The 27,794-nt window shown below is 57.1% G+C and overlaps 1 protein-coding gene across 6 annotated transcripts; it reads left to right on the forward strand.

Moving 5' to 3' along the window:
• The first annotated feature begins 3,546 nt into the window (after positions 1 to 3,546).
• SORBS3 (sorbin and SH3 domain containing 3) lies at positions 3,547 to 26,983 on the forward strand. 6 transcript variants are annotated; one of them, XM_032288481.1, is made up of 21 exons: positions 3,547 to 4,066; positions 6,506 to 6,662; positions 6,918 to 7,035; positions 8,892 to 9,085; positions 10,544 to 10,607; positions 13,394 to 13,432; positions 13,892 to 13,985; positions 16,174 to 16,264; positions 16,468 to 16,554; positions 16,650 to 16,703; positions 17,459 to 17,545; positions 18,008 to 18,054; positions 18,472 to 18,611; positions 18,798 to 18,850; positions 18,945 to 18,991; positions 19,181 to 19,295; positions 20,728 to 20,853; positions 22,440 to 22,751; positions 23,234 to 23,343; positions 23,859 to 23,965; positions 26,162 to 26,983. In XM_032288481.1, exons 2-21 carry the CDS (start codon positions 6,561 to 6,563, stop codon positions 26,221 to 26,223), a joined length of 2,049 nt encoding a protein of 682 aa, XP_032144372.1. In that variant the 5' UTR covers positions 3,547 to 4,066; positions 6,506 to 6,560; the 3' UTR covers positions 26,224 to 26,983. The 6 variants fall into 6 exon arrangements, with proteins under 6 accessions (XP_032144372.1, XP_032144374.1, XP_032144373.1 ...); XM_032288483.1 differs by having other exon boundaries at positions 23,240 to 23,343; XM_032288482.1 differs by having other exon boundaries at positions 16,177 to 16,264.
• Positions 26,984 to 27,794: the final 811 nt, after the last annotated feature.

The following is a 27,794-nucleotide window of genomic DNA, read 5'->3' on the forward strand; positions in this document are numbered from 1 at the left end:
GCGGGATAAATTGGGCAAATGGCTGACTTCTCCTGCAGCCTTTGAGAGACTGGCCCTGAGAACCCAGAATAGATGTGCCCATTACGTCATGCATGTGCTATGGAAAGGTCTGTGCCGGGCAGGCCTGAGAGTCTCATTCTCTATTCCCATGGGGTTCCATGCACCCATCCTGGCCGCCAGGCCCCAACACCCACCCTACTTGACCTGTACTGGGAGTTTTTTCACTCAGATCCCTCACTCTACAGTGACTCTACCAGAAAACTTGAATTCCAGATGAGCTGGGTCATGCCCTTGTCAACATAGCAGGGCCTTTGAAATCCCAAAATGGGTCATTTGCACTCTTCTCTTCTGCCTACCCCTGTTCCCATAAGTGGTTGGCACAGAAAGGGCCATCAGTAGAACTTGGCTGACAACATTTGCGGGAACGAAAATCAAGAGAGGACCCAGGAGAAAGGGATGGAGCCCAGGGGATGAAACATAGTCCAGATTCTTGCTGGTGTGTTCATGTGACTTGGTTTCAATTCCTCACCATTGTGTCACTGTGGCCTTCTAGAGAAGTCCAAACTGCTGGAAACAGCAGTGCTTTCTGTGCTAACCCCTTCTGTTCTGCCTGCTCAGCTCAAAGGAAGAAAACACTCTTCTGAGAGCAAACCGCAACCCCCCCCCAAAAAAAATCTCAAAGCACCTGAAGTTCATCCTGGGGTGGAAAAGAAAGGAAGAGCAGATGCCCTGTATCTCCATGGGGGTACTGAGGCACAGAGCGAGGGCCACCTAGCTGCCCAGAATACATCTCAGAGGATGACTCATCCATATGGCCGACTCCCAGCACCAGAGCAAGGCGTTCCTCAAGAACTGAGTCAGGGTGCATGTCTTCTGGGAGCCCTGGCTTCCCTTTTCCCCACTTGAGAACTAAAACTGGGTGCTCTGCCCACCCCGTTCGCCCCACCTTCTCTTCAGTGCTCTTTCCCCTCATCCTTCCTCTTGGTGATACAGGTTGCTTTTCAGAGGGACCCGCATTTCACTGCCTTCTTCCCCTCCCGTGAAGAGTCACATTTACTGGTAGTCCCATGGCTAATCCTCCCCTGGGAGGGGTGTGGACAGACCCCTGTTGATGGTGATGTTGGGGACTATCCATAGAACAAAAGGTGCAGCTTCAAGGGCTTGAGCAGGGGATACTGGTGCCTGGGATCAGGTAGCTGGGAAAACGGGGCAGTTACGTAACTGTGTTGACTGTGGCTCAGGTGGCTCTGAGAAGGCAGAGGCAGCCCCTGACAAAGGGCAATGCCAGAGGTGGGGAAGCGGTGACTCGCAGGCAGGGAAATCCCTTTTAGGGGTGTTATGTGTGCAAAGGGGAGAGTGCACTGGGATTTGGAAAGGAAAAGAATCTGTTGTTGACAGTCAGCCGGCCAGCCGCCTTATCTAGGACAACCTTCCCAGCCTCAGCCTCTCCCTAACTGTGCCAGCTGTGGAGGCAGCAAGGGGAGCTCACGCTAGAGGGAGGCGTCGGGAAATCAGACACCTGGTTTCTGGCTGAATCTCTAAACCTTGCTACTTTCCCCCTCTTACTCTGCTTTTCAAAGAGAAGGAATTCTCTTTAAGTAAGGGCAGAAAGGAAGGAGTCAGTCAAATTTCCTTATGTTTTCCCTGCCCTGTGGTCCCACTGTCTGTCTCCCATCCTCTCAGCTGTGAGGCCAGATGGGCACCACGGAACATGGTGGATTCTGACCTGAGAGAGGTAATAAGCCCAGCAGAGTCCAGGCCTAAGCAGACAGGCAGAAGTCAAAGCGGCTCAGGAAGAAAGCTCAGGTTTCCTGTGGGACCTGCCCCGCCTCCTCCTACAAAGCTGTTTACTAAACTCCCAATTCCCATAGGGATGAAACTGGTAGTCAGTCCCCAGCTCCTTGCCCATGGCTGCCACCTCCCTGTGTGAGAAACAGGAAGTGGGGACCTTTGTCAGCTCAGCTGCACCCTCTACACTAAATATTTATCTTGGAGTCCAGGTCAGAGCCCTAGAGAATAAGAGAAGCTTGCTGCTGGTGAGAGGGTATGGCCAGGATTCCTGGAGTCGGAAGAGCTTCAGCTTCACCATCTTGGAAGAAGAAGGAAGAAAGTGAAAGTGATGTGGTCCTTCTTAGTCCCAAGGACCCTGACAGGTGGGAAAAAATGCATGTCTAAGGAAATGGGCACCTATTTTATCCCTGAGGGAGGGAAGAGGCTACCTGGGGTGGGCAAGGAGGTATCTGAGCTTCAGGGGAGAGGCAGTGCACTGCTGCCTGCCCTCAAGAAGTGTCCCAGGTTCCTCCACTGCTTGGCTGTCCTCCACAGCAGTGCCCCGCATACCCATCTCTTTCGATTTCCTGAAGAGTCAGAGGTTCTTGGAAGGAGTCTTGAAGGTCATCTTGCTCAGCTCCCACTCAGTGCAACGGTTGCCTTTACACACATGTCCCATGGTTGGCAGACTCGGAACCCCTGGCATCATGTAAAAAATCTTCCTGGGAAGCCTTGGACCTGCTTCCCTATGATGTGCTCCCAGTGGTCCCACTGCTGCTGGTGCAGCTGTCTGTGTGCACACAGCAGCCCCGCAGGCGCCGGAGGCCAGCAGGCCCATCTGAAGCTTCTCAACCCAAACATCTCCAGCTTTCACATGTGATGTTGATTCACGGCAACTGGGGCGAGCTTCTTTACTTGGAGAGAGAAGATAAGACTAAAGCAGTAATGGTGGTGGGGACTGAAACTCGCTTACTCTTTTCTCCACTCTCTTTCCTTCCAACCTTTGAGTTGAACTGAGAGCTTGGAAAACACTCCAAAGCTCATGGTGGCCTCTGGCACCAGCCTGACACCCAGTAGGAATGCAGGAGATGACATTAGTTTTCATCATTTCGCATCGATGGCTCCCAGCTGGTATCTAAAGTTGATCATAACTATTGGTTGGTTGGTTTGAGGCTTGGGAATCCCTGAGCCAACCCAAGCACCAGAAAGGATCTCAAGTGTTTCCCACTGTCCATCAGTGTTCCTTAAGCATCCTCGCTTTCTGAAGCAGGCCCTGTGCCACACAGAGGCTTGGGGCAGAGAGGGGAAGAGGAAATGGCCATAGTGGCTGGGGAGCCAGAGGGCCGGGGCTCTGGGGACCCAGCTCAGAGCAGCGAGAACAGCGGAAAAGCAGGCAGAGCAAAACAAACAGAGTGTCTGGGAACACCAAGACCCTCCTAATCCCATCCCCGCCAAAGGGACCCCGCCCTTATCCTCTTTAGGGGCGCGGCACGCCCAGGTGGGCCGCTCCCTTGGTCCAATTTCCTCCCCGTGCTTGCACGTGTGTGAGCGTCCGCACGTTTGCAGTGCACGCGCGCGTGTTTGTTTGCACACGCCCAGTCGCGCGCCGCTGCAGGCACACAGTCCCAGCGCGGAGGGGCGGGGGGGCATTCCCTGGTCCGCTCGGCCGCTCTGCCCGTGGGGCGCCCTCATCTCGCTCCGGGTCTGTCCGCCTCCCGCGGTTCCCCACTCCTGCCCTCTGTCCTGACTCCGCAGCGCGGCCGCTCGCTTCCCACACTCTGGAAATGTCGCTGGAAACTCTGAGTGGCCCGCGTCGGCCCGCCCGACCCCTCCCCGACGCCAGCACCGCGGTGCGGGCCGGGATGGCAGCTGGGAAACCAAAGCGGGCTCCCCGGGGACCCTCGGTGGCCCCTCCCGGCGCCGCCTCCCCGCCGGCCCGGCCCCCTCGGCTGGGGGCCACCAGTGTCCCCGAGCCCCGACGGACAGAGGGCACTCTCACGGCCCCTCCTCTCCGGCCCAGCCCTAGCTCGCAGTCCGTATCCGAGACCCAAACTCCGCCCGCCCCGCCGCGCTACTCTCCTGATCCTGCCTCCCGCGCGCGCTCCCCTTCGGCCTCCCTCTTCCTCCTCGGGCGCCCGGCCTGGCCCGGCCAGTCCTGACCCGGTCACGAGGGCTGCGACGGCCCGCGCTTCTCCCTGCCCTTCCTCCCCGAGCGCTCGCGCCAGGCAGCAGCGGGGCAGGGATGCTCCTGCGCTCCCAGGCGACGTCGGGCCCGGCCACCTGCTCTCCGGGGAAGGTAGGTCCCGGGAAAGAGGGCCAGGGAGGAGGTGAGGCCGGCGGGTGGGACCTGCGCCCAACCCCAGGGGACCGCACTAAGCCCCTCCCTGGGGTCCATGTCCCAAACTCTGGGAAGAAGTGGGAAGTACCCCCGACCCAGTCCTCATTCCAGAAAAAGTGAAATTCAAGAAAAGCTGTCCTAGTCCACATGGCCTTCCCAGAAATACCTGGGAAAGCGCTTAGGGCCAGGCCCCCACGGCCAGGGCAGTGCTCAGAGCAGGAAGGCCAGTGCCCACCCCAGCAGAGCCGCCGCCTCTCTCCTGCTCCTGGGGCTGGCTGCCTGCCTGGAGGAGCGGCCTGAAATCTGGGAGGGAGGGCCCCTCCACTATCTGCTAGGTGGAGGAGCAGTCACCAAATGCTCCCCTCTTCCTTGGAAGTCCTCCCTAAGTCTCCTGACCAGGCTGCCAAGAGAACTCAGACCACCCTTCCCTGGAGGTTTCTGGGGACGTGTTACAGGGAGCAGGGTTGAGGAGGCGCAGATGGGGGCACCAAGGGTCAGCAACCCCTGAATACGGGTTGTGGGGGGACCTCCTGCCCTGCCAGTTCTTACTGAGCACGAGGTGGGCGGGGAGGCCAGGGAAGGAAGGCGCTGTCAGCTGATGGCCCAGACCCTGGCTGCTGAGCAGCAACTTGGCCTGAAGCAATCAGCTGGGCAGGGAGGGACGCTGAGAGGAGCCAGCCTGCTCCAGGCCTGCGGAACTTCCACCCCACCCTGCCTCAACTTCCCCCAAAAGGGGAGGTGAAGCTCTGGGACTGGGGTGTGTCTGCATGTTTTGCTTTGGTGGGAGTCCTAATTGGACCCAGCTGGGGAGCTGCTTCTCCTCCAGCCTCAGCGCTGCACTTCCCCCACTCCCCCATCCGTCATGGGCACAGAAGAGCTGTGTCACAGCAGCTCAAATGTCAAGAGTCCCCACAAACTCAGACCAGAGACAGGGAGCTGCCCCCAGCCTTGGCTGCACCCTTGCCAGCCCTGGGCAGGAACTGGGTCCAGAGGATGAGTCATCCCAGCCTTATTCTACCATCATCCCCTCTGGGCCCCCCAACTCTTACACTGCTCATATGACTGCACCCCCCACCACTGTTCAGCTGACACCCCTCTGTATCCACAACCCCCGTGTAGGTCATGTGGTTCCCCCGGTGGCCCCTCCAGAAGTCATATTCACAGTTCTGCACCCAGATTCTAACACACACACACACACACACACACACACGCACGCACAGACAGCTCCTCCCGATGCATTTGCAGCCCTCCCTGAGGGCCCCCCAGGACCCCACAGGCACAGGCAAATGTGATTCAATCCAGTCCTGGGAGGTGGCAGAGCCTGGCTGTTTCTGGTCCAGTGCAGCAACTGAGGTGCGGAGGGATGGACGCCATAGCGCAGTGCTCTGGGTCAAAAAGCCCCCTTGGACACTCCAAACTGGGAGCCCCTTTTTGTCCTCTTGCACCTACCCTTCTGGGCTCCCCTCTTGCTCCTCTATTCCCTGGGTGCCAGGGGCTCCCTTCCCCTTCCCCAGCCTTGGCATGGGGCAGAAGAATCTGGCTGCGGTCAGGCGTAGTGTTGCCACGAGAAACCCTTCATTCACAAAACAGCCTGGTGGGGCAGAGAAAAGTGGAGCCAGCGTGTGTGCGCGCGCGCACGCACATGCCCTCATGCCGAACACCCAGGGCACTCAGCACCACCCTTCTGTGGGCATGAGCAGGTTCAGCTTTGCTTTCACCCACTGCTTCTCTCTCCACCCACCTGGAGCCCTCCCGAGTCCTCATTCTGTGAAGGAGGCCAAGGAAGGGCCCTGTGCTCCCTGTGAGCTCGCAAGAGTGGCTCTTGCTGGCTGGAAATGCCCCTGCCACTCCCCTTGGCTTTATCGGGCTGAGGGCCCTGCTGGCCACTTCCTGGAGGGCAGTGGGCGGGTGGCCTGAGTAATCCCTTGTGCCCTCGGGCAAGAGATGCCCACACAGGGCCTGGGGGAGACAGAGGGAACTGAAACAAAGTCCAGTGTGCCCAGGCCCCCTCTCTGCCAGCTGCCCCAGTTTCCCTGTGCCTTCCCTCTGGGGGGAGTAGGGAAGCCGACTGCATTGAGCATGGAGAGCCCCACGGGCTCCTGGCCAGCCGCCCCTCCCCTCCCTCCTCCTCACCCAAGCTCCCCCACCCCCACTCCCACCCGGAGCTCCTGCCCTGGGCCTAACAAGTGGCCCATTGTGCCTCTGGGAGCAGGCAGGCACGGGCAGCCTGCAGGCGGGTGCCTGGTGTGGCCAGTTTCCTGGGTCCTTGAGCTCGCACCCAGCTGGTTCTGACCCCCTCCCACAGCCGGCCCCTCCTCCCCTACCCCAGGGTCGAGCCAAGAGGGCAAGGGCAGCCCAGCCTAGCAGGGCTTTCCCTTCCTTCCTCCTTTCCCACAGAGGACACGCAGAGGAGCAGCTGGCTCGCCTGGGGTCCTCTGACCTTGACCCAAGCATGCAGGGCCCACCCCGAAGCCTCCCCACTGGGCTCAGTCTGGATGACTTCATCCCTGGCCACCTCCAGTCCCACGTAGGGTCATCATCCCGGGGGACACGGGTGAGTGAGACAGTAGGGAGGAGGGTGCCCTGGGAGCCCACGGTTGGTCGGGAGGCTAGCAGGTCAGGTGGGGTCAGGAGGATGAAAGGGATGGAGGGAGGGCTGAGGATAGCTCTCTGGTGGGGTTGCTGGTTTCCCACAAAAACATCAGGCAGGCCTGGGACCATCACTGAGAGGTGTGGGCTGTGCCTAGTAGCCATCCCTCCCTCCCGCCCTGCTGGGCCCTGAGCTGCTGCTCCTGGCCCCTCACTGCAGGTGCCCGTGATCCGGAATGGTGGCTCCAACACCCTTAATTTCCAGTTCCATGACCCTGCGCCCAGGACTGTGTGCAATGGCTGCTACATGCCAGGACAAGATGCTTCCCGGCACCCAGGTAGGTCTGCTCAGGAGCCTCATGCAGGGGGCGGAGGGTCACAGTTCCCTAGGCCCTGCTATCTGGCACTGCCCTGTGTCAAGCGGGAGGGGCAGCATCGGGAAGTAGGGGTCTCAGGGCCATGAGGAGGTTCCTCAGAGGCCTCTGGGCTCACTACGAGCCCCTCCCTGTGGAGCTTGCTGACCCTGCAAAAGACATCCGCCTGGGGAGAGCAAGCTGACGCATCCCTTCCCCTGCCCTCCAGCCTGGTGCCAGGGAAAAGAAGTGTGCAGGAGCCCTGTGCCCGGGGACCTCCCGCAGGGACTGGGGATGGAAGGGTGGAGACGATGTGAGCATCTGTTGGCTTGAGGAGGGTTGGAGACAGTCCCATTTAGCCCCAACAGGCTGCCCAGCAAGAGGCTGGGGAGGCAGCTCTAGGTCCCGGTCTAGAGGTCCTGGGAACTCCTGGGTGCAGGCTAGCCCTGAATACATTTTTCCTAAAGTGACGTCCTTTATCGAGCCTTCCCCTGAGGCAGGTGCTGTGTAAAGGAGTTTATTTATTTAACAAATAATCATCCAGCCTGGGTAACATAGCGAGACCCTGTCTCTATCAGCCTGGGTGACACAGCAAGACCCTGTCACTTAAAACACACACACACTGGATGGCCGAGGTGAGCGTATCACCAAGAGTTTGAGACCAGCCTGGCCAACATGACAAAACCCCGTCTCTACTAAAAATACAAAAATTAGTTGCCAGGCTCGGTGGCTCACGCCTGTAATCCCAGCACTTTGGGAGGCCAAGGCAGGAGGATCACAAGGTCAGGAGTTTGAGACCATCCTGGCCAACATAATGAAACCCTGTCTTTACTAGAAAAATACAAAAAATTAGCCAGGCATTGTGGTGAGTGCCTGTAATCCCAGGAGGCTGAGGTAGGAGAATCACTTGAACCCGGGAGGTGGAGGTTGCAGTGAGACGAGATCAAGCCACTGCACTGCAGCCTGGGTGACAAAAGTGAAACTCTGTCTCAGAAAACACACACACACACACACACACAAAATTATGGAACACCGAGAGCATGCTGGACACTATAAAAACACTTTACAAGTCTCCCCTCATTTAAACCCTTGCTAGCCTGAGAAAGTAGGGGTGATGATGATTGACAGCTTCCCAGTGAGGAATCCCATCTGCAGAGATGTTCAGCCACAGAGGCTGAGTGCAGTTCACACCCTTGTCCATCTGGCCTCACAGCCCTTATGCTGGTGCCGTAGCTACTCAGGGCCTAGCAGTTCTGGGGAAGTTGAGGACTCAGTCGTAACCATGTCTGGGGAATGGGCTTCTGACCTTCACTGAGAGCCTCTCAACTGTGTGTCAGGCACTGTGCTGGGTACAGTCACACACACTAGATGTCACTGAATCCTTGTCACGGTGACCCTTGTTTTACAGAAGGGGAAACTGAGGCACTGAGGGAGTGACTGATGTGTCCCAGGTCGTGGCAGCCATTACATGGCAGAGCTGGGGTCTGAATTCAGGTCTGTCCCCCCACCTCCAGCTCATCTTCTTTTCTGCCACACCCCAGCTGGGATGTCCCCTCGATTCTCTACAAGCAATGATTTCCAGACCTTATTCTGAAAGCGCTGAGGATAGTCCCAGGAAAGAAGGATGGGGGTAGGGCCAGGCATAGCACTCAAAACCAAATCCATCTAAATTCACTTAAACAAACAGAGGCCCGTGGTGCTCTGAGTCACCCACTCAAACAAACAAGGTGATGTTGAAACTTTGAACCCGCAGAGATCCATGGTCTGAGGAGCTAAGGGACACACAGGTTCAGGTGGGGACCCCTGCCTTTCGCTAATGCTTTCCTGCACATACCGCACAGACCCTGCGTGGTATCAGACCTGGCCAGGCCCTGGGACGAAGCCCTCTGGAAGCACAAAGACCCCTGCCGGCCAGCAAGCCCAGAACTGGTCAGCCACGTGGACCAAGGACAGCAAGCGCCGGGACAAGCGCTGGGTCAAGTACGAGGGAATCGGGCCCGTGGATGAGAGCGGCATGCCCATCGCCCCCCGATCCGTGAGTCCGGGCTGGGGGCCATGGAGACATGGGGCCCGGGGATCTGCAGGGAGCTCCACTTCTGTACATGAGAGTGGGGGTGGGACAAAAAAGGCCACACCCAAACCACCCCAGACCAGGCAGGGGGTCAGCCATGGTGGGCTTCAGGGGGCTGTGGACCTCATAAAGCTACAGACACCTTCGTGTGTCTGAGTTGCACAACTTTTTTGTGCAGGGTACAGATCTGGAACTCCCATCAGGGTCTCAAAGGTAGACAACCCCTGCAGTAAGGGCTGAGCCTGGGGGGACCCTCTCTTAGTTTCATACCCCCAAGGCCTATCACTGCGCTCATGAAATGGTTGTTGAATGAATGAATGACTGGCCGAATGAGTGAGTGAGTCTTGTGTGAGAAGGTCTCTCACTGTGGCAAGCGTGGAAGGATCCAGGGCTCCATTTAGGACTGGGGATACCCTGCCCTTTTCCATCTACCTTTGTGTTTTGAACCAGCACCATTTCCTCCTATGGAAACTGGAGCTGGCGACATCCCCTTCCTGCCTCCCAGGGCTGTTTTGAGGCTTGGACGAGGCAGGTGACGAGAAACACGCAGCTCACTCTCCCATGATTACTGTCATTTTTGGCTCAGGTGTGGTGGCTCACTCCTGTCATCCCAGCACTTAGGGAGGCTGAGGTGGGTGGATCACGAGGTCAGGAGATGGAGACCATCCTGGCTAACACGGAGAAACCACGTCTCTACTAAAAATATAAAAAATTAGCCAGGCATGGTGGCACGCACCTGTATTTCCAGCTGCTCAGGAGGCCAAGGCAGGAGAATCACTTGAACCCAGGAGGTGGAGGTTGCAGTGAGCTGAGATAGAGCCACTGCACTTCAGCCTGGGCAACAGAGTGAGATTCCATCTCAAAAAAACAAAAACAAAAGCAAAAGAAAAGAAACCAAGAGTTCCAGACCAGCCTGGGCAACATAGTGAGACCCTGTCTCTAGGAAAAATAAAACAAAATTAGCTAGGCATGGTGGTGTATGCTGGTATTTCCAGCTACTCGGGAGGCTGAGACAGGAGGATTGCTTGAGCCCAGGAATTGGAGGCTGCAGTGAGCTATGATTATGCCACTGCACTCTAGCCTCGATGACACAGCAAGAACCTGTCTCCCCCCAAAAGAAAAATATTCTTTGTAGAAACATTGGACATGAAGAAAAACAAAGAGAAAAAATGTAAATTGCCCCAAATCTCACAACACCAGGATTGTGTAAACTTCGGTGGAGATCCTGTCATACATCCTACTTATATAGGACGTATTACATGAAGCCATTGTTATGAAAGAGATCATAAGAGAAACCTTCCCCAGCCCCGCTTCGGGGGCTTCAGGGATGGCCAGAGAAAGGTCTCACTGAGGAAAAGCTTTTGTGGCTTGATACGGGGAGGGGGAATAAGTAAGGACTGACTTTGCATTTTCTGATCCCAGAGCGTTGACAGCCCCAGAGACTGGTACCGGAGAATGTTCCAGCAGATTCACCGGAAAATGCCAGGTGAGATACCCTTCCAGAGCCCTCTCCCTGCCAAAGTGGATTCTGGCCTGTGGGGCTTGGAGAGACAGGACAGAAAAGGGGACTTGTCAGCTCAAGGGTTCTTCTCTACCTCCTCCCAGGCTCTAATGAGCAGTCCTGAAAATAGGCTGTCCCCTCCCTGTCCTCGGGGCAAGCAGCAGCCTATTGAGCATCCTCAGGAGGACACAGACCAGCCACTGTCCCCCAGTGTCCTCTGAGGGGACTGAGAAGCCATTCCTTTCCTGAAATCCCTCTCTGATTTCCCTGCCAGGCTGGAATGGCACTGCTCGTGGTCATTCCCTTACTGGAAGCATGGCTTCCTTCCACAACTCAAACTGCAGCCACTCCTGGGTGTGCCTGGAAGCTGGCTGCAAGGTCACTCATCCATTCAGAGAGTCCTTGACCTTCTATTGAGCATGTACCACATGCAGAGCACTATTCTAGGTACCAAAGATCAAAGGAAGTCGCACAATAAACAGACACACCTTTGACATGGCAGATGGTGGAAAGGGCTAGTGAAAAAATAAAGCCAGACTAGGGCAGCGCCCCATGCAGGGAGGCTGCTACTTCACCCAGGTTGGGCGGGGACAGCCACTTGTAAATGGCGCTTGATCAGAGCATGGAGGCAGTGAAGGAGTGGACCTGGCAGAGCTGGGGGAAGCATTCCAGCAAAGGGAGCTCTGAAGACCCAGAGGTAGAAGCATGTTCTGGACTGGCAAGGAGAGCCTGGCCTGGAGCGAGGAGCCTGTAGTGTGAGATGGAGTGAGAGACACAGCGGCGTCAGGGCACGTGGGGCTGTGGGGGCCATTATAAGGACCTCAGCTTTTACCGTGCAAATGAGGAGGAGCCGCTGAGCAGAAGAGTGCCATGCCGCAGTAATGGCTGAAAAGGTTGCCTCTCGCTGCAGGGCGGGGAAAGAATGATGGAAGCAGGGGGACAAGTTCCCTTGCCTAGTAAGGGCTAGGGAGAAAAGGCCATTGCAACTTTGCTTTAATCTGGGCCAGAGATAATCGTGTGTTAGACCAGGGGGACAACAGTGGGCCTCGTGGGACAGGGCGAGATTCCGAATACGTTTCGGTCATTGGAATTTGCCGATGGATTCGGTGTGCCGTGGAAGAGAGGAGTCAAGGATTGTTTTAAACTTGAGCAAGTTGAAGATTGGAGTCGCCATTTGTCAGAACAGAAAAGACTGCAGGAGAAGCAGGTTTAAGAGGCATTCAGTTTTAGACACACCTTCCGTCTGAGTGAAGAGGTGGGGTAGGCGGTTGAATAGCCAAGTCTGTAGTTCATGGGGCAAGGTCTAAAACTGCAGATGGAAATACCTGGAACTCACTCAAAAGAGATTTGGGGACCAGTCTGGCCAACATGGTGAAACCCTGTCTCTACCAAAAATATAAAAATTAGCTGGGCTGGGTGACATGAACCTGTAATCCCAGCTGCTCAGGAGGCTGAGGCGGGAGAATGACTTGAACCTGGGAGGCAGAGGTTGCAGTGAGCTGAGATTGTGCCACTGCACTCCAGCCTGGGTGACTCAGTCTCAGAAAATTAAAAAAGATTTTGATTTAAAGTTTCCCCAGTAATTCTTATGTGCAGCCAAGATTGTGAATCATGGGAAAAGACGGTGTTTTAAAAGCCCTAAGACTAGCTGGGTGCGGGGGCACACACCTGTAGTCTCAGCTGTTTGGGAGGCTGAGACAGCCCAGGAATTCAAGTCCAGCTTGGGCAGCATAGCATGACCCCATCTCTGAAAAACAACAATCTGTAAGACTAGGCAAGATCACCAAGGGAGACAGACAAACAGACCCCAGGACTGAGGCCCCGCGCAGCAGGATGCTCAGGAGTTTGAGAGATGAGGCAGAACCAGAAAGGCAGCTGAGAAGGTAGAGCCAGGGAGGCGGGAGGGAAATGGAGAGATCTCCCTAGGGCCAGGCGGAAAGGGAATTTCAAAAGGAGGTGAGAGCAGCGGTGACATGTAGCTGATGGGTTGAGTAAGATGAAAACTTAGAACTGACCATGAGATTTGGCAATGTGGAGGTCACCAGCATCCTTGATAAGAGGACATCCTTGATGTCCTTGATAAGAGTGGGTGGATGGGCGGCAGTGTTTAGGGAGTGTTCAAAAGCCTGTTTATGGAGATGGGGAGTAGGGATTGGGGACAGTGAGGCCTTTGTGGTCACTGGCTATAGTTTGCTGTGGAGGAAAGCAGACAAATCCAGGAGTGGGAGGAGGGCGCAGGGCCCAGTGAGGGTTGGTATGGCTGGTGTTTAGGCAGGAGCTGTTGTAGCGTGTGTGTGTGTGTGCGCGCGCGCACGTGCCATGGGGTGCAGTCGGTTGGCTCGGCAGTAGCTCCTCCCAGGAAGCCACAGACATTCCCAGCACGTTGAGGAGCTCAGAGTGGGTCTGGGCCAATGGGGAAGGAAAGCGTTTGGAAGAGGGTGCAAGTGGAGTTTCCCCAGCCTGAGTGGTGAGGGCAGGTCCACCAAGGTCAGGAGAGGGTGCCTGTGTGAACAGGGAGGGACGAGCAGGAGGGCTTGGGCAAGGTGGCCGCCCGCTTGGCTCGCTTAGGCCCCAAGCCTGCCAGAGGCATTTCAAGCCCTCCAGGGAGCCGCCCTTCTAATTCCTTCCCTCCCTTGGGACATTCTTCAGGCCCTGACTCAGCCCTCAGCTCCCTGCTCTAGGGAGGCTTGGAGCGGCTGAGGTTGCCTCCCAGGGAACCCTGCCCTCGCTTTCTGCCCTGTCCCATGACCTGGTCCTTTCTGCTCCTGCAGACTTGCAGCTGGACTGGACCTTCGAGGAGCCGCGCAGAGGTGAGGGGATGTGGGCACCCACCTGCCATAGTCCTGTGCCTACATCCGTCCCTTCCTGGGGCTGGGACCTGCAGCCCCGCCTGGCTTTGGGGCTCTCCAGTTGGCTCAGTTCAACCTGAGAGGTTTTTATAGCTCATTTCCGAGCACTCCAAATCCCCCGGTAGGTGGCAGTTAACAGCCTGAGCCTGCGCGGGGAAAGCGCCCTCTGCCACTCCCTGACCGGATTTCTCTGGGCCTCCCTTTCCTCATCTATAAGATGAGATCATCACCTACCCGGAGTTGTTTTGAAGATTTAGTAAACATCGTAAAGCTCCGGGGCAACGCACACACGTTCAGTGTTCCTGAGCACCAACCACCCTGTCCCCACGAGCCACCCAGGAGCAAAGGGGTAGTGCTGAAATCCTAAATAATTACCCAGGCACCCTCAGCCCAGTCCCGGCTGTCTCCTCCCATTTTCAGTGGTTTCCTCGTGTACCTCCTCTGCAGACCCCAGGCATCCAGGAGCCCAGCAAAGACCTATCCCCAGGTCCGGCACGGCAGCACCTTCCAGCGGGTGAGCGCAGAGGGGCGGGGCCGAAGGCTGTGGAGGGGCCCGGCCCGTGGGACCCCATGGGATTGGCGCCCCCTCGTGGCCACAGCCGGCACAGCCTCGGAGCAGCAGCCACGAGTGGGTTCTGGCTTCCCTGTCCCTCTGGGCTGTCCCATCTCTGAGTCTCCACCACCCCTGTAGACTCTCTTCCCTGCAGGGCCAAAGGGGAAGGGTGGGTAGGAGTGGACCTGGCACCCGCTCCTGGCCAGGAGCACCCGTGATGTGTTTGTGGTCAGCAGCAGGAACTGTTTGCCCCAAAGATCCTACGGGTCGGGGCGTGGGGCGGCCAAGGCAGCCGTGGACAGAACCGCTGAGGGGAACTTGGACCCAGGGCCATCCACTTTGAAACCTGAGAGAAAACAAGGGATGTGGAAGAACGCAAGTTCCCGCCTGATACCCGCGGAGAGAGGAGCCCCTCGGAGGGATGAAGGGTGACATTCCTTTCCTCTGTGCAAACCACAGGCCCTGCCGGGCTGCTGGGGCCCTGGCGGGGTCAGCACCACCGTGGGAATCAGGATCTTTGTTCTCAGAGTTAAATCCTTGAAAATCTTACCCCCTCGCAGGGAGGGGCTCGCCTCATTAGCATGGCTGAAACTGGCCTGTGGGTTTGAGCATCACCCATAAGCTAGATGCAAAGGGCTCAAGATTTGGACGCAGAGTTTTGGGTTTAAGCCTGTGCACTCCCACTAGCCATGTGACTGTGGGCACCTCACCCAATATGAGCCTCTGTGTCCCCGTATTTTTTTTCTTTTTGAGACAGAGTCTCGCTCTGTCACCCAGGCTGAAGTTTAGTGGTGCGATCTCGGCTCACTGCAACTTCCGCCTCCCCGGTTCAAGGGATTCTCCCACTTCAGCCTCCCAAGTAGCTGGGGCTACAGGCACATGCCACCATGCCTTGCTATTTTTGTATTTTTATTTATTTATTTATTTTTTGTACGGATGGGGTTTCACCATGTTGGCCAGGGTGGTCTGGATCTCCTGACCTCGTGATCCACCTGCCTCAGCCTCCCAAAGTGCTGGGATTACAGGTGTGAGCCACCTTGCCTGGTCTAATTTTTGTACTTTTTTAGTAGAGATGGAGTTTTGCCATGTTGGCCAGGCTGGTCTCCAAATTCTGACCTCCGGTGATTCACCCACCTCAGCCTCCCCAAGTGCTGGGATTTGAGCTGCTGCACCCGGCCTGTGTCTCCATCTTTTAAGTGGGGACCCTAGAAGGGTGCGAGGGCTCAGTGTGATCATGTATATATCATGCATCATGCTTCACACATAGCAAGTCTGCACAAACATTAGTAATATACAGGCTTAATTATGATTACAGCTTCCTTAGGTTAGGAATGACACATGCCATTCTCACGGTCACTTTTATTATTACCAAAATCAGAGTGGAGTCATAATTACAGCCAACAAATCCCAACCCTCAGTCAGACATTGTATAGTTTGATAAGCATGATGCAGCGGTTCCTCTCGGGAGAAACCTTCAAACAGAGGCTGGAACATTCCACGTAAGCCAGCCAGGAAGTGGCCCTGGAGGGGAGCTAAGGCAGATGTGGCCATGCTGTACTGCAGTGGCTGGGGTGGTTTCACAGATGGAGTCACTGAAGCTGGCACCGTCATGGAACTAGGCCCAGAGAGCAGAAATAACTTGCCCGGAGCTGCAGGGCAGGGCTGCCTCTGGTTTTCCCGGCACGTGGGTGTAAGATCACTCAGCCACAGCACCCAGAAAGATCAGCTTCTTCAAACTGCACGGATGCACATAGCCACAGTCATGGGGTCAGACCAAAGGCACATGCAGGATACTTCAGCAAAAAGGCCAGTGGGAAAGGCTTGGGTCACTCCTGGAGCACATGTATGTGTGAGGCTCTCTCCTGAGCACCGCACACCTGTTCTCTCACCAAATTATTCCTATATTACAGGTTTGGAGCCTGAGGCTCTAAGAATTCGGTAACTTGTTCAAAGGTCACGCCGCCGCTAAGCAATGGGGCTGGAATTTAAGCTTCCACAGTTTAACCTTGCTTCCAGAATAAAGGCAGGAGCGGTCAGAGGCAGAGTAGACCCCGCAGCAGAGACAAGGGCAGGGCGAGAGGGCTGTGTGGTCACTTCTGCCTCAGTTTCCCTAAAAGGAAGCTGAAGAGATGTTGTTCCCTTTCTTCAGAAGAAGCTGGGACCACTCTGAAGAGTTACCTAGAAGCACCTTCAGCTACAGACCTGGAGCATTCTCCACGGTGCTGCAGCCCCCAAATCAGGTAGCTGGCCAGCACGTTCCCTGGTCGGCCCCAGCTGTATGCTGTATGGCCGAGCCCCTTGCTGCACTGCCCTTTCCGTTTGAATCCCTCGGAGGATGCTGTGGGCCCAGGAGAAGGGCCAGGGCCTGCAAGCCTGCATTTTGAGCCTGATCAGTGTTCCAGTAGCCCTCTACACAAGCTGATACCCACTCACCTCCACGCAGGTGCCCAGACGCCGAGAAAAAGCAGACAGTATCTGGACTGAAGAGTCCTGGAACCAGTTTCTGCAAGAACTAGAGACTGGGCAGAGGGTGAGTGCGGCTGGCTCTCTGTGTGCGCACACCCTCAGCTGACACATTTTGGAAAGTGAGTTCACCTGCTCTGACACACGCTTCCTACCCTCCAGCCCAAGAAACCACTGGTGGACGACCCTGGTGAGAAGCCCTCCCAGCCCATTGAGGTGAGCGCTGAGGGTGCTGGGGACAGCCATGTCAGGGATAAACCAGGGAGATTTGGGTTTCCAGGGCCCCAGTGACCATGGGCATTGGCCATGAACCAAGGGCCCTCTCTCCAGTCCCATATGGTTTACCTCTGTAATCCCAGCACTCCAGCAGTGGCTAGCATAAAGTAGGTGCTCAATAAACATGTGTTAAATAAATATGTGTTGGCCACAGCAGCAGCAGAGAAGGAAGTGGTCAGTGTGCGCTGGATTGTCAGGAAGTATTCTTGAAGATGGAGCTGGACTCTGAGAAGCTTGGAGGGCCTGACCCAGCCGGCCGAGATCCCTAGCAGAGGCTGGGAGGCAGCAGCATAAGGGTGGAGGCTCCGGCCCCTGGGGTGACAGGGGAGTCTGGATGGAGACAGTCAAGCCAGGCCTTGGGGGATGGGAGAAGATGAGAGGGGAAATGGGGAGCCCCATTGGTGCCAGAAAAGAGGCATAACTTGACAGAAACTGGTAGGACTCGGGATCCTGGGATCAGGAAGCGAAGGCACTCCTGGGGCGTGCAGGGCAGGTGAGAGGCCGCTGCGAGGATGCCCTCCTGGCACCCTGGGCCACACCTCCCGGCAGGAGCCCAGCCCCCGCGCTGAGGCCTGCCCTTACTCCAGCCCGGGGCGCCGGCCTTGCTTCTCACAGCCGATCTTTGACCGCTGGCCGCCGCCCCCACCCCCGCACCGTGCGCTGCCCCTCACTGCCCATTCTCTCCCCGCCCGCAGGTACTGCTGGAGAGAGAGCTGGCCAAGCTGAGTGCCGAGCTGGACAAGGACCTGCGGGCAATCGAGACCCGACTGCCGTCCCCCAAGGTACCAGCCCCCAGGGTTCACTCCCGGGAGCGCTGTGGACCGCAGAGTCGGGGCGGGCGGGGAGCCTCGGCGGCTGGGCTGGGCAGAGGGCGGGCAGCCGAGGTTCGGCCTCCAGCAGCGCGCACCAGCCTCGGGCCCTCCAGGGCGCTGGCGGCTGGCTCCTCCAAAGAATACAGGGCGTTGACTTTTGCAAGTGACCCGGAGGAGCCCTTCCAGGTGGACTCCACGTCAGCCCGACGCCCGGGCACCCACCCCGTCCCGCCCCCGACCTTAGCTTCGGGACCCCCGCCCCTTCCCCTCTTTCCCGCCCCGCTCCGGGATCGGCCGCGCGGGCGCCTCTAGGACCCCGCGTCCCGCCCGCCGCCTCCTTTCCCGAGCTGCAAACTTTTCCGGAGGCAGCGGCCTCGGCTGCTGCTGGGTCCCCAGGGTCGCGGGCCCTGATCGCGCTGTCTACCCGCGCAGAGCTCGCCAGCGCCTCGACCAGCCCCAGAGCAGTGGCCCCCGGCCGGGTGAGAAGGAGACGCGGGAGGAGAGAAGGGGCTTCCCCGGCCGGGCGGGAGGGAACGTGGCGCGGCCGGGCGGGGCGGGCGGGGGCGATCGTGGGGCCCAGCCCGGGGAGGAGGGACCCGCAGAGCCCAGTGGCCGGAGGGGACCGCAGAGCCACTTTCCGCGGGGCGCCGTCCCCGAAACGCCGAGGGTAGCTGGTCCCGAGCGGAGTCTTGCACTCCCGCCCGGCCCTGTCGGGCCTCACCCTTCCCGGCGCACCGACTAGGGAAGTAGGACATCCTGTGGAGAGCCCATGACCCGGGAGACGCCCTCGGAGGAGGCAGCAGGGATGGGGGTGGTGGGGGTCAGAGCAGTCTAGGAGTGAGCAGGGTGAGGCGCGGAGTCCCAGGCGGGAGGCTCACTCTCTGTGCTCCACGCAGCCCGGCCTCAGCCTGGAGCCCCAGCTCCCCGCATGCACCTTACGTGGGTTCCGCCCGGTCTCTGAGCCCCCACAGAATGGCTGATGGAGGAAGCCCCTTCTTAGGTCAGAGGGACTTTGTCTACCCTTCCTCAACCCGAGGTAAGGACCCAGCCCTGCTCTCTTTCTCATGGAGATGCCCACCCACCAGGCATGCTGGTGCCTCAGGGGTGGCGGGTCACAGAGCCCCTTGCTTCTGCTGGTGCCTGCCCTAGGTGGGGGGCAACCCCATCCCAACCATATGCCCCAGGCATGGCCTCTCCAGGCTGAGGCTGTGCTTCTCCACAGAACCTAGTGCCTCTGACGGAGGGGGCAGCCCAGCCAGGAGGGAAGAGAAGAAGGTAAGGAGGGATCAGGGTGCGGGGGACCTGGAGTGGTCCTGGAATTGCCACCCGCCCGACTGAGGTGGCCCACTCTGTCCTCTCTCCTGTCTAGAAGAAGGCTGCCAGGCTCAAGTATGACTTCCAGGCGCAGTCCCCCAAGTAAGTGCCTCCTCCCTGTCCACTTCCACCCAAGGCAGGCTCTGCCATCCAGAGGGTTATGGGGAGGGGGGCGGGGCTGCAGTGGGCATCCCCCGGGGGTGGAGAGGACTGGGGTATACTGGGAAGGGTCTGGAGGGAAGGAGGCTTGGGAGGCCTCAGCTTACCGTGTGGGTCCTCCCTGGCCTGCAGGGAGCTGACTCTGCAGAAGGGTGACATTGTCTACATCCACAAAGAGGTGGACAGGAACTGGCTGGAGGGAGAGCACCATGGCCGCCTGGGCATCTTTCCTGCTAATTATGTGGAGGTGAGCAGGAGACACAGGAGCAAGCAGGGCCTGGCTGGGAGGGTGCAGGGGTTGGGAGACACATACTGAAAACCTCGGGTTTCCTAAGGCAAAAAACTGTGAGGGGCTGGGCGGGATTGTCCTTGGCCCCCACAGGGTGTGGCCCAGTGCTCTGCATGACCCCAGGAAATGTTTGCTGAATGAGGGTGGAGCCAGCCCAGGGCAGGACCAGGCAGCCCGATCCTCAACCATCCCATCCGCACTCAGATCCATCTTTCTAAGGCTGTCTTTGGGAATGATCCTGATGGCAACTAGCAGGAGTGGGAAGTGTGCTACAGTTTCTAAATCACATACACACACACAGCCTCTTTCAGGTCCTTCTCACTGCCCGAAGAGTGATAAGATTATTTCTGTTTTACAGATGGGTTGCCAAGGTTCAGTGACAAGTTATTAAGAAAAAGATCCAGAATCTGAATCCAGGTCTTTAGATTCCAGTGACAGGTTCTGGGCTTGACAGATAAAGAGTGACAGGTTATTTTTGCTATTTGTGACTTTTAAGGTATGTGAAGGCATCCAAATTACTGGCATAAAGGTGTTCATAATAGTCTCTTACTCTCCTTTTAATGTCAGTAAAATCCATAGTGATGTCTTTTTTTTTTTTGAGAGCTGTAGTCTTGCTCTGTCTCCCAGGCTGGAGTGCAGTGGCGCGATCTCGGCTCACAGCAACCTCCGCCTCCTGGGTTCAGGCAATTCTCCTGCCTCAGCCTCTTCAGTAGCTGGGACTACAGGCGGGTGCCATCACACCTGGCTGATTTTTATATTTTAAGTAGAGACAGGGTTTCACCATGTTGGTCAGGTTGGTCTTGAACTCCTGACCTCGTGATCCACCTGCCTCGACCTCCCAAAGTGCTGGGATTACAGGTGTGAGCTACCACACCTAGCCTGCTGCTTGATTTTTATGGGCAGAATGAAGCAAAGAGAACAGGAGGATTCTGGGTGCCTGCTGGGGTAGATGGGGAGGAGGAACCAAGACCCTGGAACCCAGGGTCACCTAGTTCTCAGCAGTGAGAAAAGGGTGGACCCTCTGTTTGGGAACAGCTCCCCAGGTGCTGCCAGCTGCTTCGTATGCCTCATTGTCTTCTGTGGGCAACTTAACCTCTGCGACGGGACTGGCTTACATCTTTTCTCTTGGTGTTTTTCATTCCTGTAATGCCTACTCCACACACCCCTATAGAAAATTCTTCCTCCAGGGAGGCTTCCTGGAGTCCTGTGCATCCTCTAGCTCTCCTTGGCTATGTCTACCCCTGGCTGCTCCCAGGGCTAGTGTCTGGTGTTGATATCTTTCCTCTGCCCGGGAGCAGGTCCACCTTCTCTTTGCTGTTTCACAGGAAGCTCCTGTCTGGGTTCTGTTGCTCCCCAAGCCAAATCTTCCTCACAACCTTTCTTCATGCAGGTGCTGCCCGCAGATGAGATCCCCAAGCCCATCAAGCCCCCAACCTACCAGGTGCTGGAGTATGGAGAGGCTGTGGCCCAGTACACCTTCAAGGGGGACCTGGAGGTGGAGCTGTCCTTCCGAAAGGTGGGCCAGGCAGGAGACGGTGGGGTGGGTGAGGGCGAAGACATAGGTAAATATGTGCACTAAAAACACCTTTTTTTTTTTTTTTTTAAGACCGAGTCTCACTCTGTCACCCAGGCTGGAGTGCAATGGCATGATCTCAGCTCACTGCAACCTCTGCCTCCCCGGTTTAAGGGATTCTCCTGCCTCAGCCTCCCAAGTAGCAGGGATTACAGGCATGCGCCACCACGCCTGGCTAATTTTTGTATTTTTAGTAGAGATGGGGTTTCACCATGTTGGTTAGGCTGGTGTCGAACTCCTAACCTTGTGATCCACCTGCCTCAACCTCCCAAAGTGCTGGGATTGCAGGCATGAGCCACCCATGACATTTTTTAAAAAGAGTCTGACGTACCGCGCTTCAGCCAGGATTTCTGAGTTTTCCCCAGTCTCTTTCATTATGCTTCCCTTAGTGTAATCTTTTTTTTTTTTTTTTTTTTTTTGAGACAGCATCTCACTATGTTGCCCAGGCTGGCCTTGAACTCCTGGGCTCAAGTGATCCTCCTGCCCCTTCCCCAGCCTCTCAAGTAATTTTGGGCCATTTTAAAAACATCATCATAAACTTCCAGAGTTATATATTTTTTTCAGCTGCAGGTTGCAGGGAATCATACTCAGCATTTTTAAAGGCATAGATAGAAATGTGAGCACGCATTGTGGGCAGAAAGCACTTTATCATACTGTTGGCAGTTCTGTGAGTGCACATATATATGTATTCTGGGCTGTTATTAAAACATTTTTAACTATAGATTGTGGTGAAACAAGTTTGAAAAATGCTGTTCTAGAAAGCAGGGAAGTGGTTCGTCTTTGGTTGATTTTGGGAGCAGCGACCATGCCCCTGAAATCAACCAAGCCTGACCATAATGAATGTTGCCCAGAAGAGCTGGCCCCAAGGACAACGGGGGACAAAGGTGGTTGGTTGGAGAGAGGTGGGGGCAGGAGAGGGAAGGGGAAGGTAAGGGCTGGAGGTCACCCTCCCAGGGGGTGGTTCTACCTAACGTCAGCCAGCCTGTGGGCTTGAGGACTCCCTGCCTGTCCTGGGGAGTGTTTTGGACACACTCATCACAGGGTCCTGCAGTGTGAGGCAGAAATGCAGTCGTGGTAGCTCCTGTCCAGCACGTTTAAGGAGTGGACTGTTGATCTCGTTCACACCTCATAGTGACAGTATGGTTATTTTCACTTAACATAGGAGAAAGCAAGGCTCAGAGAGGCAGATCAGCCTGCCTGAGGCCACACAGCTTGGCCTGGTGGAGCTGGGTTTGCATCTGCATTATTAGCCACAGGCTCACCTGTGGTCGGTGCTCTGGGAAGGGACTTTGCGGTGAGCCCCGAGGGGGGATGCACACCCAATCTCAGCCTCAGCCTTACCTGGGCAGCCTGGGCTTGGCTCCTGGCTCCTGCTCTTACCGTGTAACTCGAGTAACCTGCTGGCCCCCTGCGACCCTGATCCCTCGTGTGTCCAAGATGTTAGGCTGGAATGAAACAGCCCAGATAAGGCACCCATGGGTGCATGGCACCAGAAAGGCACCACAGATGCTGACACCCCCCCCCCCCAGGGAGAGCATATCTGCCTGGTCCGCAAGGTGAACGAGAACTGGTACGAGGGCCGCATCGCGGGCACGGGGCGCCAGGGCATATTCCCCGCCAGCTACGTGCAGGTGTCTCGCGAACCCCGGCTCCGGCTCTGTGACGACGGCCGCCAGCTCCCCGCGTCTCCCCGTCTGACCGCTGCTGCCCGTTCGGCCCGTCAACCCAGCTCTCCCTCAGCACCGCGCAACCCAGCTGACACCCCCGACTGCGGGGGGTGGACCTCTCCCCGCCGCACTGGCTTCTCCGTCCCCACCCAGGAGCCCAGGCCACAGACCCAGGTGAGGTAGCCTGCCTCCACCAGAGAGCCCACCTGCTCCCCACCACCCGTCCCCACCCCCATGACTCACCCACTCAGGGATCCTTCCCGGACAGCACTAGGACAGTGTAGTGGGGTAGCAGAAGCTGACACGGCAGCCCCACCCTGGCCTGGGGGCCTCAGCCCACCCAGCTCTAGCCCACGGAGCTCTGGGCGAAATCCCAAAGCCGGCCCAGGCTCCTGTCCCTGGGGGTTCCTGGTCCATCTGTGCTGGAGTCCAGAAACCTAGCCACTCACCCTACTTGGGCCTCAGCTTTCTGGCCCCTATGAAATGAAACAGTCACAGCAGGTGTCCCTGTGCCCTGGGGGTTTGGGGGCCAAAATAAGGCTGTGTGTAAGGTGTGCTGGCAGGTGGAGTGGGAAGGCACATTTTTGGGCCTCCTCCCTCAGACTTAGATGTACCTATCATCTTCCTCCCTCTGACGTCCCTTTCCTCCTGTCAAGCCCCAGAATCTTGGCACCCCTGGGCCAGCTCTGTCCCAGCCTCGAGGTACCAGCCATCCCCTGGACCTGGGAACCTCCTCCCCTAACACCCCTCAGATACACTGGACCCCGTGAGTACCATTGAGGGCGCTTGGTCAGGCGTGGGGGGTGACGCAGGCAATGCCGCGTATTCCATCCTCCCCTAGTCCCCACCTGCGGATGTGGGAAACTTCTACCAGGTAGCCCTTGTCCTCAAAGAGTTTATGGTGATTTGGGGCAGGGAGGAGGCGCTGGTCCGTGCTGTTCCCAGCCCCTCCTAGCAGCTATATGGCCTCGTGGCCTCAGTCTCTTGATTGGGTTTCTAGCTCTGAGGTCAATGGGTGTATAAGTGAAGTGTGGAACTGGTACAATGGACGGGAAGGCACCAGGTGCTCAGAGGAGGTGAGGATTTGGTGGCTCAGGGCTCAGAGGACAGGAGGCCGGCCTGGGCAAGATCACACCCGGCCCAGGCAGAGTCGCTCCGAGGAGCTGGGTCAGGGGCTAGTGAGAGTATGAAGGGACCCTGGGGTATTCACGGAAAGTGGCAATACTTGGGGTTAGAGCCCCTGGGCCCATTCTCTGGTTGCCATGACAACACTTCTTGCAGGTACCGGGCGATGTACCAGTACAGGCCCCAGAATGAAGATGAGCTGGAGCTGCGCGAGGGGGACAGGGTGGACGTCATGCAGCAGTGTGACGACGGCTGGTTTGTGGGTGTGTGGGCGCCCTGGGCGCATCTCAGGGCTGCAGGGGATGTGGGCGGGGTGCTGCTGCCTCCCCGTGCTGCTTCAGCAAAGATTCATGGCCAACCCTCTCCACCCAGCTTCTGATGGGGTTACTGGGGGGGCCTGGCACCCGGTGCTTCCCCAAAGTTAGCACTTCTGCTGACTGCCTTCCTTCACTCCCTGAAGAGGGCGAGGCCCAGGGGGAAACTGGCACCAGCCCAGGGTCACTGATGGAGTCACTGGGGACCCAGGCCAGGGTCACTGACCTCCAGAGCCCCGCCCCTTCCCCCTGCACACCCCTGCCTCGGGAGCAGCCCTTCAGGAGAGCTCCTGGTGGAAAGGACCAGGGCTGACACCTGTGTATCCCCCACCCCCAGCTGGCTCCTCCAACCTGGGAGGACGAGGGAGTGGAGAATTCCCAGCCCCTCAGGACCGACCCAAGGGCAGCTCTGACCAAGGCTAATGCAGGAAGCCTCAGGTCAGCCTTGGCCTGGATCAAGGTGACCAACACACCAGGCTTCACAGGGCCTCTTTCTCCAGAGTGGGCAGGCCCTGTGCAGGCCTCATCTTCAAAGGATGGGCTGTCCCCAGACAGAAGTGAATGGCCAGAAGCTCCCCGCCCCAGGCCAAAGCAGGCTTTGAGGCCTCAGGGTCTGGGGAACTGCTTGGGCAGCTGCTTGACCTTGCAGCCCACCCTTCCTGATCTGATCCCAGTACAGCTGCCGGCCAGTCTCCTGACCCACCCAGGACCATTATGCACTAGCCTGTGAACAGCCCCTACCTTCTGGTGGTGGGGCAGGGAGGGAGGCGGTGCTTGGTGCATTCAGATTTACTTGATACACTTTTGCTTTGAAATTTTTTTTTACAAATTCTAATAAAGTTTTGCAACCCTATGCAGGCGGGAAGAAAAAGCACCACTTTTGTGTTATGAGCCATAAGTGCTTAGGGAGGAATGGGTAACACCTATGCGCCCTCCGGTACGGCCACCCCTGGCCTATGCAGCTGTTTACTTGTAGTTCAAATGAGATAAATTAAAAATTCAGTTTTAAAAATTCACGGGCATATCTCAAGTGCCCAGCAGCCACATGTGGCGAGTGGTGACCATTTTAGGTAGTGCAGGTCAGGGAAGGATTCCTGGAGGAAACGAGGGAGCTGGGCTTGGAAGGGCAGGGGAAGGATTTGGGGAAGCTGAGAGGAAAGGGAGGTACTCGGGGCAGAGGAAGAGGGTGGCGGTGGGACGAGCATGGGCTGCCCCCAAGGAAGTCAGGGTGCCAGTCTGGAAGGGGAGGCCAAGGATCATCCATTTACCCAAGGTCAAGAGTGACATTCATTTCAGTTTATATTCCTCTTTTTCTATATATGGAAATATAATATTTATGGTGTTTCTGTATTCCTATATTTCTCCACTCCCCCGTCCTCCCAGGCTGGAGGAGCCAGCTGAGGGGTAGGGATACACAGGTGTCAGCCCTGGTCGTTTCCACCAGGAGCTCTCCTTCGGGACTGCTCCAGAGGCAGGGGTGTGCAGGGGAAAGGGGCAGGGCTCTGAAGGTCAGGAACCCTGGCCTGGGTCCCTAGTGACTCCACCAGTGACCCTGGGCTGGTGCCAGTTCCCTCCAGAGCCTTGCCCTCTTCAGGGCATGAAGGAAGGCAGCCAGCAGAAGTGCTGGCTTTGTGGAAGCACCGGGTGCCAGGCTCCCAGAGATGCGCTGCCCGCTAGGGTTCTCCCTCCTCCTCTCCAGGACACGAGTTTCTGTGGGACTGTAGCTGACCAGAGGCCTGGATCGGAGTCCCAAGCCTACTCCTAAGCATCGGGGGCTCTTGGGCAATTCACTCAGCCTTCTCTTAGGCCTTCCCACCCATCTCTAAGTGAGGGTGCCCTATGTGATTCCTCCTCCTGCGTCCTCACTTTGCGGAGGAAGGGTGGAGTGACTCCGTGCTGTGTGCAGAGTGGTGCACATCTGTTTATTGCTCGGATTCTTTGGTTGTTGAGTATGGGAAGTGTAGCTTTGCTCATCTAAGCTTTTGCCGCTAGGGGGCAGGAAGGAGGAGAGCAAATCCAATCCCCTCCCTGGGAGAGGAGCTCTCCCTGCAGTTCTGGGCACTGCCGGCAGGGGGCAGGCCTTCACCCCTGCATCCCAGTTAAAGAGAAGAGTTGGGAACGCTCTTCCTGCCTTTCCTCTTTCAGGTGTCTCCCGGAGGACCCAGAAATTTGGAACGTTCCCTGGAAATTACGTTGCCCCGGTGTGAGTGGTCTCCATGGCAACTTGGAGCCAACCAGGACGGGGTGGGAAGCCGTAGCACTCGTGGGTGGGAGAGAACCCCCCACATCCTCCTTCCCCAAGACCTGAGCTCCTGGCATCTGCAGATAACCCCTGCAGCTTTTCCCGCGGACCCCCCTCGAAGCCTCCTGGACTGATTCCCACCCACGACTCACAGGCATTCCTCCCACAGCCCTTTCATTTCCTCCCCACCCCTACTCCCCAAATACAGAGGTCTGCTTTGAAGTGGAGAACATTTCCAGGCCTTATTGAGACCAGACCCCAAGCCCCCAACCCCCATCCTGCTCCAGCGTTTCCTTTAACAGGGACCAGCTCCCCGCTTCGCCCCCACAGGGTTCCTCTAACCAGGACCAGCTTCCTAGCCTCCTAGAGACCAAAGGCCACCTCCGCCTTCTGGGGTTCCTCCCACGCACCCCAGCTTGCCGGCCACCCTCTGCCTTCTGGCCTCCAGCTGGGGCCAGGAGCCGAGCAAGGCAAGACACAGTCCCAGCACCTTCTTAGCAATCCAGGCCTGACGAGAGCTCTGGCCCCAAGGCCACCTCTTCCCACAGGCTGCCAAGTCCTGGGCCTGGGCCTGGCATATCTCCCTGCACTGTGGCGCCGGGCACCACTGGCCTGGCTCAGATGTTCCTCAGGGAGACTGCTGTGTGCCGCCCCTGCCTACCAGCTCTCCCCCAGCGCCAAGTCCCCTCTGGAAGAGAATGTAAAATAAACCTGCATACCAGGGACCTTGTGTCTGAGGGCTTTTCCTTGGGGTGGGAGGTGCCTCTTGTTGAGGGAGATGGGAAGTCCTTCTTCGGGTGGCTGGGCTGGGAGACGCCTGGGACAGGTGTGTGTGTAAGAGCAGGGTGGAAAAACACCACTGTTACCTCCAAAGATCTCGGCCCTCGGTGTCAAGCAGGCTAGGCAGCCACCAGGATTGGGCAGTTGTGTGATAAAAAATGCTGGGCCCTGGTCGCAGGGAGACATGGGAGACGGGGGGCTGAATGTGCCTTGTTTGCAGGCTGTTTTGACTCGAGCTGCCACCGTGGGGTCGCTGGGCTAGAAGACATTTCTAAGTATTCTGCTGCTTTCCGTCTGCGTGCTCCATTTTTACACTGAAGCCCTGCGTGTTTATTTTCCTCTTTGGGCTCAGGCTCTTGAGCAATCCATTGTGGGAAGCTGGGAGTGGTGGGGCACAGCCAGCCAAAACTACTCTTGAACAAGGTTGATTTATTTATTTATTTATTTATTGAGACGGAGTCTCGCTCTGTTGCCCAGGCTGGATGGAGTGCAGTGGTGTGATCTTGACTCACTGCAGCTTCTGCCTCCTGGATTCAAGCAATTCTCCCACCTCAGCCTCCTGAGTAGCTGGGATTACAGAGTTGTGCCACCACGCCTGGCTAATTTTTATATTTGTGGTAGAGACAGGATTTCACCATGTTGGCCAGGGTGGTCTCGAACTCCTGACAGGTGATTCACCCACCTCAGCCTCCCAAAGTGCTGAGATTACAGGCATGAGCCACTGTGCCCAGGCTTGGACAAGGCTTTATAGTCCTG

The sequence above is a fragment of the Sapajus apella genome, unplaced genomic scaffold (genome assembly GCF_009761245.1).
Source record: "Sapajus apella isolate SASKATOON/1434 unplaced genomic scaffold, GSC_monkey_1.0 scaffold21, whole genome shotgun sequence".
NCBI classification, from domain to species: domain Eukaryota; kingdom Metazoa; phylum Chordata; class Mammalia; order Primates; family Cebidae; genus Sapajus; species Sapajus apella.